We start from the raw sequence: 12,913 nt of genomic DNA, 5'->3' as shown, positions 1-12,913 counted from the left end.
AGGCCATGACCCTTCTGCACCTAAATACCTTTTGTGTATTAATTATTTTTAAAGGAATTTTATTGTATTTTGAAAAACATGTAAAGCTATTTTAAACCAATTACCAGATTGTTTTTCATATTCACAAATGCAAAAGCAGCATCCAGAATGGGCAAATTCTGTCAGTCTGCTTTTTTCCATTGCATTTGGTATAATTTAGAGACAGCTGAATTGGTTGGTGGTTAAATAAGGCGAAAAAATTAAGTGAGATGAAACCATGTGTGCAAATTCTCATAATGGTACATTTTCACAGACAAGTGACAGGAACTTGAAAATGGGAATTTATAATGTAGACCCCCGGCTCACTGTAACTGGGTGGCTAATCTCTTGAAAACAGCTATTTCAGCTGTGCAATTCAATATACAGCTATATCATTTCCCTTCTTTTATTTCTCTGCAATACTGAAAAGCCAGTTCTTCGGTGGGAGCCAGGCCTGACCCTGCTAATCAAGCTTTAGTCTCCAGGATCTCACAGAAAACACAGATGCCTCCATCAAACTTCAGTGTATGGGACCTGACGTGCAAGAAAAAGTCTATCAGAAGTTCCCTCTCTGAGCTGTCTCTTTTCAGAGAAGGATTAGTGTTGGTGGAAGTAAACTTTTATGAGACAAGAAAGGAGACTAAATAGGTAGGCAAAAAAAAAAAAAAAAGCTAATCCGTAATCAGTCACCATCCACGTCAAGGCTGATTCCCCACTCTGGCACTTTGAGTGAAGAAGGTAGCGCCCACAAGGATTCTAAAAATCAACACTGGCCACTCCATGCTTGTATTAAACTCCCAAGGTTACAGCTTTTCTGTGTCCTTGGATGGGTAGATGCTGCCACCAACGAAGTGCAACCCCCACCCCTTTGAGGACCCAGGAAAGCGCACTTGGGAATTCCTTCCTGTGGGGTACCCTCAAGCTCTTTCACACACACACCCACCCCCGGGGAAGCACTGAGAAAGAAAACAAAGGAAATCAGATGTTGCCACCAGCTAAACAACATGTGCACAAACCTCTTAGGACACAAAAATCCAATCCTGTTCTTAAAACGGTAAATTTTATTAAGAACAAAAAGAAAAAATACATCTGGAAACTCAGGCTATGGCTAGATTTAAAAAAAAAAAAAATGAAAAAAAACCCTTACAAAGATTAAGCATCAACAATAACTTCTTGAGGTGCAGCTTAAAGGTTACAAGCTAAACAAAAGCATTTGAGGTTAGCACAGAGAAGTCCACAAACCATAAAGAAATAAAAAGAGATAAACCTAATTGCGTCTTTCTAGACACTTCCTGATCTACTTACATATCTGGGGTTTTAAATGAGTAGTTTCTAGGTATGATCTGATGATTTTTCATACCTGGCCCAAAGCTTCTTACAGTATTGCTGCTCTGCTCCCTCCTTCTGGAGAACCGCCACAGACAAAGGGGAAGTTTTTTCCCCAATTTTAAAAAGTTCTAGCCTTCCCATTGGCTCTTTTGGTCAGGTGCCCACTCCCTTCCTTTTACGTATGCAGGGAAACTTTTTTACCCTTTACAGGTAAAGCAAGTAGAGAACAACTACTAAGAAGGATTTTATAGCTAACTGGATGGATGGCTGGCTGGCCATAAAAGGGAGCTATCTCCCCCACCCCTTTCATTTATCACAGTCCATTTTAATTCGTTTATATGAAAAATTATATTCTAATCCAACAGTCATGTTCTGCAAGGTAGCAAAACCACATATGTCCCACCTCAAAAGATATGTCAGGTCTGTTTTGTTCATCCTTAGCCTTGGCACCTGTGATTTGCTTTAAAAACCCACTCTAAAGTAGAAGCTACAATGAAAACACTTTGCATCCTAGGATCTCACAGCAATTTACGAAGACAATTAAGTAGTAGTACCCCCATTTTACAGATGGGGAAAACAAGCTTAGAAATCACAGCACCCATTTTCAAAAGTGTTCTCTACTTTTGAGTTCATCCATTTTTGAGTGTTGAACTTGAGACATCCCGGCATCTTATTTTCAGCAGCGCTGGGCATCTGCAATTCCAGTTGAAGTCAGTAGCCTCGGTGTCTCAAGCTGGGCACCCAAAAATTGAGGCACTCCAAATAGTAGACTTTTTGGAAATGTCAGCCTAAATTTGCATGCCTTGTTTAAAGTCCTAGCAAGCCAGTGACAGAGTCAGGAATAGAATCCAGAGAGCAGATCTTCAGCTGGAATAAATTGCCATTGATGGACCTATGATAAGTTACACTAGCTGAGGATTTCCACACAGGCCTTCTGACTCCCAGGACCTTTGGTTTAACACCACCGGACTCCTTTATTTACAATACACTGGATAATACTAATGTAATTAGAAATAATAGTAGCCAAAGAATTATCTGACGTGCTTCTCTCTTTTATGTTTAAAGATCTTTATTATTACTTTGAGAAGAAATTAAACCTAATTGTTGAAAACCATATGGAGCATTGTACTAAGAGCCTAGATCATGCATGCAAATGGCAGAGTTCCAGATGCAAATATAAGCTGATTTTATTCCCCACAATACAGATAAACTGTTCTTTCGTTGGCAACTGTTCACTACCTTTAAAATTCTCTGGATAGAAATTAAGTTTCTTTTGCTCACTTATCATTGATTCGCCAGCCTTGAAACCAGGAACTTGCTAACACTTTGAAACAATGAACTGAAAGGTCATCTAGTTTCACTGTAGCTCATACAAGTACCTCTGTATCCTTTGCTAAGATCTTGTCCTTTCAATAGGAAGAGTCCTCAGTGAGCCATAGCCACCTCTCTTTGAATTAAATCCTTGCTCCACTGAAATTAATGGAAGTTTCAGCATCGAAATTAGTGGGGCCAGGATTTTACCCCACATATCCACTACAGCAGCAGTACCTTAAGCGAAGAAACCTACTTGTAACACAAAGAACTATGCTATTTAGGATGCCATCTTCTTCACTATATTAATGCCATTAGGCCCTGCCCTAAAAGTACAGCTATGGAATGATCAAATCTATACATGTACCTGTGCAATATCACTAACTTTGACATCAGATCAAAGGCCTCATTGACAAACACATTCAGGATCTTACCAACAGGGTGGATTTTCACTACGAAGTAAGTCTTTCATTCAGTTTGCTCTGTCCACATAGTATGTTTGATTCAAATTCTATACACCTTGGAACAGGTCCCTAAAATGGTGCTGCATACAGTGACACAGAGTTTCCAAGGTATAGACAGATCACGCATTTCAATCTTGCTCTGAAAATCCCAGATGAATTTCACACCATCAATTGCTGATTTGAGACTTTGAACTATTAATTAGCCAGTGCTCTCCAACATGCTTTCAACTATAATTGTGTTACCCAGTGCATTGTATCATCATAAACTGCTCCAAGGTGCTAATGCTACATATGCTACTATCATTATAGTAACCGCAATAAGGGGGGGGGGGGGGGGGGGGGGGGGGGGAATTTCACTTCTCCGTCTCACTACTTAAAATTTCTCTCTCGCTCACTTTTCCCACATTATATTCTCGATCGCCCCCAAAATCTGTATCAATTCCATACTCTTTTCTAACTGAACCCCAGTTACACTAATGCCCATCCACTCAGTCAGCTTGGACATTTCAAAAGGCAATCTAATTGCCAGGGGACTATACCTACCAGTCAAAGACCAGTTCAAGAGATGAGGGCTTTATTTCCTAGGTAATGCCCAGGTGAGATGCCAACCCTGATTCAGCTGCTGAAAAAGGGACACTTCTGACTATGGCACTGCCCTAGATCCTGTTTGAAGATCTGTCTCTCCCACTGACTTCCATCAAGTAAGTGTCTGATAAATTTTAAACCTTCCCAACTGCTTGCGGCTGCTGGAAAAAAGGAGGAGCACCTTCTCTCTGTTCCCTTCCTGACCTAATGCCTTCTGGCTGCTGCATGGGTGTGTGGGTCACTGCCATTTTAACTTCTCCCTAGTCTTGGGGCTGCTGTGATGGGGATGTCTCCACGACTACTCCTTTCTTAGCTTTCAAGCTGTTGCAAGGGCAGTTGCTTAGCTATTCTACTACTACACCAATTTCTATTTTGGAGTCCTCCTCTCCAGTAAATTGGTCTAGTGCCTGCATCTGCTATAGCTCATAGCTTTCCCCTAGCAGCAGAATGAAACTGACAAAACTCCGGTAAGTATTTACTCTGTTCCACTTGCTAAAGGTATGAGCAACAACAGAAGCACTAGAGTCTGTAGACCCAGGAGGACAGCAGTGAATCAGTTTATGCTCCGTTCATGTTTAGAATGTTTACTTTGCAACAATAGGGGCTAGAAACTTATTGATTAAAATAAAATCTTAAATTCTAAAGAAAACTAAAGGTCTTCATTCAGGAAGGTCTTCATTCATTCACTCTCCCCACCGGTGAGTACATTTTCAAGACCCAGTGCAAGGACCTATTTTAAAGTATTTGCAATCCTGTTTGTAATATTCAGAGCTACAGCAGGAAGAGAGTTATGCTGGATAACTATTGTGGCTAATGCAATCAGCAGCTACTTAGTTACCAAATATCTCTTTCCTGCCATGTGGACTTATAATATGGACATTTTGTTTTAGATTAGTTTTCCCAGAAAAACAATAGGATGGATTTATTTCCCATGGAAGAAAACAGGATGTGCAGCCAGAACAAACCTGTCCACAACTTGACATCACCCCAAATGATTTGATCTGAGAAAATCATAACTTTTCCCTTATTAAACTTCACCATGCTGTACAGTAGTTTTGGCCACCTTCTACACCTTTCTCTAAGACATCCAATAACCCTCTGCTTTCAGTAAATGCAGAACTTGAAACCTGCCAGAAAGAGAGAAAGAAGCTGTTCATAAAGTACTAACTGTGTACTCCCTACACAAACTGGCAAAACTGACTCTGCTTACATTCATACACTAAAGTCATTAACAGAGAAATAGTGAATGGAGCAAGGTGCTACTAAACTGATTTGCCATTTGAATGAGGATTTCTTTGGGGAAAGGAAATAAGGAGATATTTTTTAAACATCCCCTTTAGAATTAAAGTAGTTCATATGGAAAAGTCCTGTAGCATAGCAAATAGCAGCCTTTTTCTTAAATTCTAAAAAGCTTTAGACTGGAAGTCTATTGGTTTTTTCCCTATTAAGTTCTATAGAACTTTTCATAAGGAATTTGTCATGATATTCCTCGATGCTTATGATGAATGAAAAAAAAACCAACATTCTTTATGGTTATTTGCTTTCAACATTCAGTATAGAGGGTTCTACTGTTAATTACCAGATTCCTATATTTACAAAAATTTGCCAGCTATGAATATGTACGTAATATTACTATTTGGTATTTACTAAGAGGCAATTGTCTATGCTAATTATTACCTGTCACCTAAAATAATTATTCTTCAAGCAGTGCAAGTCACAATAATAAAAAGAAAATTACAGAACGAATGACTTACTCTGTAGCCCACTTCTCTCTAGAAGTAGTACAGAAATAGTGGTTAAAGTAATTAAATTCAGAGCATGTACAGTGTAGCTGTAGAATTTTGATCTACTGTAGCTGTTGAATAAATTGAACCTCGGGGTGGGAGAAGAGGACACTAATGTAAAAAGAATAGTAGAAAGAAATATTTAATTCACAGCATATTTCATAAACAATTGTCTTATTTTACTAATTAAAAATTAACATTTCAAGAATCCAAACATGGCATTACTCCTTGGCACAATCTAAGCAGCAATTTCTAAAGCACAACTTTGTTCCAACCTTATAGCAGTCTACAGAGTGTGCTGTGTTACTTATTCACTGAAAACCACACACTTCAAATTTTGATCTATTTAAAAAAAAAATCTAGCTCCCCAGAGTTGAACCAAGTTTGACATAGTGAGAACTGAAACTCATGCACAGAGTTTTTAAAAGTTTCAATAGCTGAAACTAGTCCCAGTTACTTATATTGTCAAATATGGTACAGACCAAAATAAAACAGTAAGTTCATCACCAAACTGAAAAGGCATTTTTCTAGACATGGAACACTTAAAATCTTTGTTAAATCAATAGCAAATTGCAAAGCAACTCTTAAAATGGTGCTCAGTATTATGTTCTTGGAGATAATATATTCACAAAGTGCCAACTGCTAAAGATGAAAAGAGATACATTATTGCTAACTATATTCCAAAATTTTGATTACAATGGTCATCCAAGAAATAGTTTCTCAGCATGAAAATTTTCCAGGGATAGAAAAAGAAAAGCTAATCCACCAAATGTCTTAAGGCAAAAATGAAACAGGATGATGAAGCCGGATATAATGAGAACAACTGATAACACTGTTCAAAGTTGCAGCAGGTACTGTACAAAGTGCAATATATTGGTAAGGGTTTACCACTTGTGCACAACCTTGAAAAAAATCTCACTCATCTCTGATTATTCAACAAGAAGATGGGTACTTTACAGGAAAATCAATCTAAATTTTTAATTCCACATTTTTCAAGCAATCCCACCAATTTCCTTTCTTAGTTTTGCAGCACACTTAAAAAAAAAGTAAACAGCACAACAGAATAGCTGCTTTGGGTACAATACACAGTGATTCAGATCTCTCATCTTATTTCCCTTTCCTTTCCTTCCCCCAGCAACTCACCAGTATTCCCATTACATCCGTCCACAGTTTGGAGAACGCATCAGACATCATGCTGTCTGGCTGGGGTTCGGGGCAGGCTGCTTGTTCCTCCTCCATGACTAGATGGATTCCCTGCCTCAGTAGAGCTTAATACTGGTTCCCAACAACAACTTTCTGTCAAAGGGATGACTCTTCAACACACCACACACCAACAACAAACACTTCCCCAGTCCTTCTGAACAGCTTCACGATGCCTTCTCATCTGATCTCTGCTACCAGCCAAATCACTGCTTCCCAAAATAAATCTTCAAGGGCACAGGGGGTGGGGGGAAGAAATCTTCTCCAGGTCAGATGCCAGACCCTGCTCAGTCAGAGCTTTCGCCTAGGGTCTGTCTTCTCTTAGCTGATGGATCCAGGAGCTGTACACAGCTGACATTCCTTCCAAAACTTTTCTGGTAGAGCTGCAGCAACAGGGTAGCAGAAGGTAAATCTGCGCCACAGTTTCACCGCGGGGGCTCTCGTAAGCTTAAAAGCAAAGGATTCATTGTAAAATCTTCCTTCTAACAATCAGACAAACATCCATGTAAAAGCGAGTCCCTTAGAGAGTGAGCTTGTGAGGCACCTCGAGCAGAATAGGTGCCTACGATTTCTTTTCAGCGCTTAGATAACTTTCTAGTACCCCTGTCTTCCAAATGAGCTCTCCCAGCTTCACATGACTGCTCACTCCCCCAGCTAAAGAAAGCTTTTAGCAACAAAAGGTACTCTGATGTCAGGCTCTTTGCATGGAAATGAGCCACAGGCAGGAGAACAAATCGCCTGTTGAAAGAGCAGCCGGGCTGAAGCCTCCGGCGTTCACAAGTTTCGAGTCACCAAAGCAATTCACTTAAAACATTCTCCGTCACACACAGGAAGCCACCTAAAGCGGTCTTCACACTAGCCCAGCCTCCCCAGGACTTCGCGTCCCAGGATCCCCACCTTTTCCAGGAACGCCAGCCTAACTCCGCCTTCATTCCAGCTGAAAAACAAGCGCTGGAAACTTGGTCCGCCCTGAGGCTGAGCGTGAGGGTTGTTTTATTCGGTGCGGGTGTGTTGGTTGTGTGGTGTGGTGTGTCGTGTCGGGTTTGCTATTGCGCTTTTCTCACACGCAGACACATACACAGCTTGGGAACCATTCGGCATCCGACTAGGCAAACTGATGACTTGAGAGGAACAGTGACTTCTATTTTAATGTGTAAAAAACTTCTGTAAAAATTGCAACCTTTAGCTGACATAGGGACACGACCATGTGGATTATGTTATTGCTAAACATTCCAGCAACAGATATTTTTAGTTAACTATTAGACCCCCACTATTTTTCTTTTTCAAAAGGGTGATCTGTCATTGATTAGGTTTTATAAGGCAAGCTTCCCTGAGGGCAAGGTTATGGAAATATTTCCTTGCCTTGTGTTTCTTATTTAGTTTTGTTTTTCCCCACATGATGATGAATTGCAATAACCAACAATTACATATGGTGCTCCCTCTTTTGGGGGAAGTGGTTGACTGTACATGCACTTAAATACATTTGTTTGTGAAAGTATAGTCAATAGAATCATGACAAATAAATATGACTTTGACAGTACTTCTAGAGAAGTAGCTGTCTGAATGATGGTAGACTCTACGCAGGTTATGGGGGGGGAATTTATAGTATTTTCTCAGGACAGAGCGAATCCCAACCCTACAACTCCAAACCCCACCCACAAATTTAGAAGAGCTGGATATTTCTGCTAAAATGATCAGCAGTGATATAGTTTACATTTCATGTGATTGGTCACCGTTAGGCTTTAAAATTAATAACCACACCTCAAAAAGCTGTTTCAGGCTGCCATTAATCTGGCATTAATAGGGCCATCCAAAATATATGTATGTTAAACCTTCATACCACAGTCATGCAACCTCAAGCATCCAAAAATCATGAATCAGGCACCTAAATATCATTTCATGTAAAAATATAATGCTTTTGGAATCTTTTCATATATCTTCTATTTTTTTAAAATGTATAGGGTACACTCATTTCGTCACTACCAAGAGGCCTAGAATTTTTTTTTTTTAAACAAAAGACTGAGCTTCTCAATGCATCACTTGACTCCAGGAGCTGGAGCTTCAGGAACATACCAAATATTGTGAGAGTTGGCAACAGGGATTCAACACCAGCCTGTATAAACTTGTTATTAATTTATGGTTTCATCTCAAGACATTCTTACTAAAAGATGCCATGTTCCAAGAGCTGCAATGACAAAGGCATGACAAACTGTCACTCCCGACTCTCACAGAGCATCTTTCCCCCCACACTCAGAGTCACCCCAGTGGTAATGCTCCTCATTGTCTTTGAGCAGTGAGACCCAATGGAATTTTGCAGCACTTTACAGGGACCAGTTGTATCACGAGTATGGGAGTTCTAGGGCAAGCTGAAGCACAGATCTACAGCAGTGAGTCTGGCTGCCTACAGTTTGGGTTCTTGATTAGTTTTTCCTGCATGTTGTATCTTAGGGTAATTGATTTCCAGTTATCTAACATGTAAATGCAAAATAGTGAACCAGCATTGAAACAGAAAGAAAACTGTAGTCTAGACCCTCCCCCCCCCCCCATCATCTGCATAATCAGCCAATAGCTGCAAGATCCCAGAACTCAATTATCTCATCAGCTGTTTGTGTGCCTGCAACACCCACTGATGTCAGTGGGACTTGTGCACACACAACTGAGGACTATTCAACTCCAGGAGCACTGACTTTTCACAAACCAACAAGAATCCCCTACCATTCCCAATGCACACCTGACTATAAGTCAGACCTGAAAACATGCCAGGTATAGTACTCTATTGTAAGGAAAAACTCACATGTATGTTCATAAACATACACACACACACCCCTGGGTGCTCAAAAAGACCATATGCACAAACCCTTCAGTCATGAGGCTAAAGGGTCAAATTCCTTTTGCACCAAAGAAGTATCTGTCATCTCCCTGTGGTGTCACACCCATTTACTCAATCGTAGTAACAGGCACAAAATTAAACATTCAAAGGTTAATTATATGCAGAAATAATTCTTTCAAAACAATTTCTTTATTTTCCCTTAACTTTTTAAAATTTTAATTTAAACAATATGGAGTATACTTTTGGCTTCAGGATCCTTTAGCAATTTCTCTGTACTAACTGCTTCAGTTACAGGATCCTGATACTACCCGCCAGTGCAAAATATACTCTGCTGAGCATCCTAAAAGGCCTGTATCTGAAGGCAGGATTGAACCGTAGATGCACAGAGTGGGTGGTGTAAATTAATGCAAGGCAGTATATTGGGACTGATTTGTGTCTCACTAATTTTCCACAGGCACAACTCCCATTGATTTCAAAGGAGTAACTCCAGATTTACGCAGATACAAGTGGCAGGAGAGAGTAAGGCCCATTATGATAAGCTATTTTCACATCACACAATTATATATATTTTTAAAAGCTTATGATTCAAAAGTACCAATCATCAATTAGATGATTCCATCAGGTCTTGCACATTTTATAAATCAGACCATCCAACAATACTGACTTGTTTTTCTTTCAAAATATATTTGTAATTCAGGCCACATACTCTGCTAAACTTATGCGCTGCTGTAGAGATCAGAAATCACTAACTGTTTCAGAGGTTTAGCTGTCAGCTTCAACTATTATTGCTAATTTTATGATTATCGCTAGAGCAGCAGACTAATGCCCTCAACACAGACCAAAAGGGGTTTGAGCTGTATAATTCAATTAGTGGAAAGCAATTATGGAGATTGTTTTATTTTGATAAAAGTCTGAAAGCTCCACATTAAACAATATCCATCATTTTCTCAGTGATCTGAATCCCTCCAGACTAAAGAATAAAAACGGGTGGGGGGGGGGGGGGGGGGAGATGTCCCTGAAAATTACTCTAGTAATCTTTCAGCAGTTAGGATTAGTGCTATATACACCTACCACCAATTTAAAACACTGCCAAGGCTAGGGGGGTCTAAGACTTCAGTTAGGAGAGGCAAAATACAGTGACCCTCACTTTGTATCATTCATTGCAGAAGGAAAAGAAATCTAAACATGGCTGTAATATTCACTCTGAGCTTTTCTGGAAAGATACTTGTTGAGTCATAAGGAGAAAGGAAAGGATCATATCCCTTTTCCTGCACGCAGAGATATTCAGAAATTGTCTCATGTCCTGTCCAGTCCACCCTCCCACCCCACAATTAGGGCTGACATGACACTTCCTAAGCACTTGAGCTCTACTGTAAAGTCTCTTTCAATGCAGATACTGACTTGGTGATCTCCAGCATGAGAAGCACAAGTCAGTTTTATAATCTTACTCGTTTCCTCACATCATCGAATTTCCTGTCCAGTGTCACACTCTTCCAGTCTTAGGGGACAACTAACTTTGTTTGTGTTTATTTTCTCTCACATACGGTACCTGGTTATTTAAGTTTGTCTGAACTTCCATTACACAGCATTTAAACAATTAAATTCAATAACGAACAAATAATATTTTGCTCTTCTAATCGCTCCTTTTTCAAAATGGTAATTAACTCTCGGAGCACAGCTCTCTGTGCATTAACTAAGAATCCTAATTAACTTTACAGATGGGTAACTAAGGAAGAGTGAGTTGCCCAACATAACTCAGCAAGTTAGTGGAAGAGCTGTGACTAATAGCACCCAGGTCTCTCACTTTCCAATCCTGTGTCCCAAGGAGTAGGTACTCTCCCTCCCTTATTGCTGTATTAGGGTTGCTAGGTGGTGGCTTGGATTACTGCAGAACCCTTTCACATTCTAATTCCTCAAACAAACAAGGCAGTTTGTTCAACTTCTGAGTAGGTCACAAGTGAAAATGAGTTTTGATGATCTCATCCCAATTCTGATCATAAAACTGCTCAATGATTTGGGACAATTCAGCACAACTGGGAGCCTTATATTTCAGAGAGGCCCAGCGCTGGAGCAAATGGTACTGAGGACTGCAACAGCAGGTGGGGGGAAATGTAGGAGGAGATGCTTGAGACAAATCTGCACACAATGGCTGCCCACACTGTGCCTGGAACAAGCCTGTGGCACACACCCTTCTTTTGCATGACCGAGTCACACATTTTTAAACAAACATCACCACTCCTCTAAAAGATGTTTATTGCACCTCCCTTTAGAGGATAAAAAAACAAGTCTTCTTCCTAAAAATTCTAGGTTCTCCTCAGGATTAAAATTTGTATTAAATAAATCTTTGCACAAGTGTCATTGAAAATCAGACACTTTATTACACCAAAAATTCCCACCCATTACAAGAGAAACATCTGAGCTGCCTGTGACAAAATAGCTGGATAAAGTCTGCTGGTTATAGTGTCACTCTGCTCTTCTTTTAATGGGTGAACTTGTAAGTAACGTCAACTTATTTTAAATGGATGGATTGAACAATTTCTCTTAAAAAAAACAGAGCGCTTCCTGTGTCCTTAAGGGATACATAATCCTCTCCTGAACAACATACAAAGCAATTCAGTACAGCTCAGAGCCTGACAAGATAAAATGCAATGAATTACCTTTGAAACAATGAATATGTTGTCATTCTAAAGATACATGGATAGACACTGCTGAGAACCTGACTTTTAGTCAAAAATGGATTCAGGGAAGATCCATAGACCTGCACCTCCAGACCCTGTGCTCCACAAGGGATGTGGGGAATGCTGCAACAGCAGCACCAGTGGGATCAGGGGAATCCACAGAAAGTGAATCCAGACATTAGTATGGTGCAAAAACAGATGTCTGGTGCATTTATCCAAGTACATACAGAATTAGGGGAACAAATTAAAATTCAGTGTACGCAAACCAGTAACCTTTCCAGTACAAAACAAACTGATAGCTCAGTGTCTGGCTGCAGACCAGACATTTACCTACGGTAACTTTCTCCACCACTGGGACCTCTTCTCCCCCCCCCCCCCCCCCCGCCACGGTCACTTCCTGCTAGTGTAATTCTCTGCCAATTGCTTTGTCTACTGGATAAGCTGACCAGGCGAGGAAAGAGTCCCAAACACCCAGGCTACCGGTTCCTCAGAGGGAAGAAGACCATTCCTTCTCCTCTCACCTTTTAAAAAAAGGCTGTATATGGTCCTAGCCCAACAGTCCCTTTAATAGCTTCCTGGCTGCCCCGTCAGACCGAACCAGGGGCATCTTCAGCTGTTTCAGGATATGCCCCTGGCCAGCTGACCCCGGCACCACCCAGCAGGCTTGGACAAGTAAATTAAGATGGAATTTATGGAAGATAGCAGCAGCTATGC

At 40.4% G+C, this 12,913-nt stretch overlaps 1 protein-coding gene across 12 annotated transcripts in view; it reads right to left on the bottom strand.

The window, feature by feature from the left end:
- SASH1 (SAM and SH3 domain containing 1) overlaps positions 1–12,913 on the bottom strand; it is an 838,974-nt gene that overhangs the window by 165,094 nt on the left and 660,967 nt on the right. The window contains exon 1 of one of the 12 annotated variants that reach the window (XM_037894945.2): positions 6,635–7,652. The exons of 10 other annotated variants lie outside the window; for them this stretch is intronic. In XM_037894945.2, the coding sequence (XP_037750873.1) occupies positions 6,635–6,730 (96 nt within the window). In that variant the 5' untranslated portion in view covers positions 6,731–7,652. Of the gene's footprint in view, positions 1–6,634; positions 7,653–12,913 lie in introns of those variants that run through there. One more of the 12 variants, XM_043543095.1, reaches the window with a different exon arrangement.

Source organism: Chelonia mydas, chromosome 3 (genome assembly GCF_015237465.2).
Source record: "Chelonia mydas isolate rCheMyd1 chromosome 3, rCheMyd1.pri.v2, whole genome shotgun sequence".
Lineage (NCBI taxonomy): Eukaryota > Metazoa > Chordata > Testudines > Cheloniidae > Chelonia > Chelonia mydas.
Note: the sequence above shows the minus strand (reverse complement) of the source record. Positions and strands in the feature narration are given on the sequence as shown.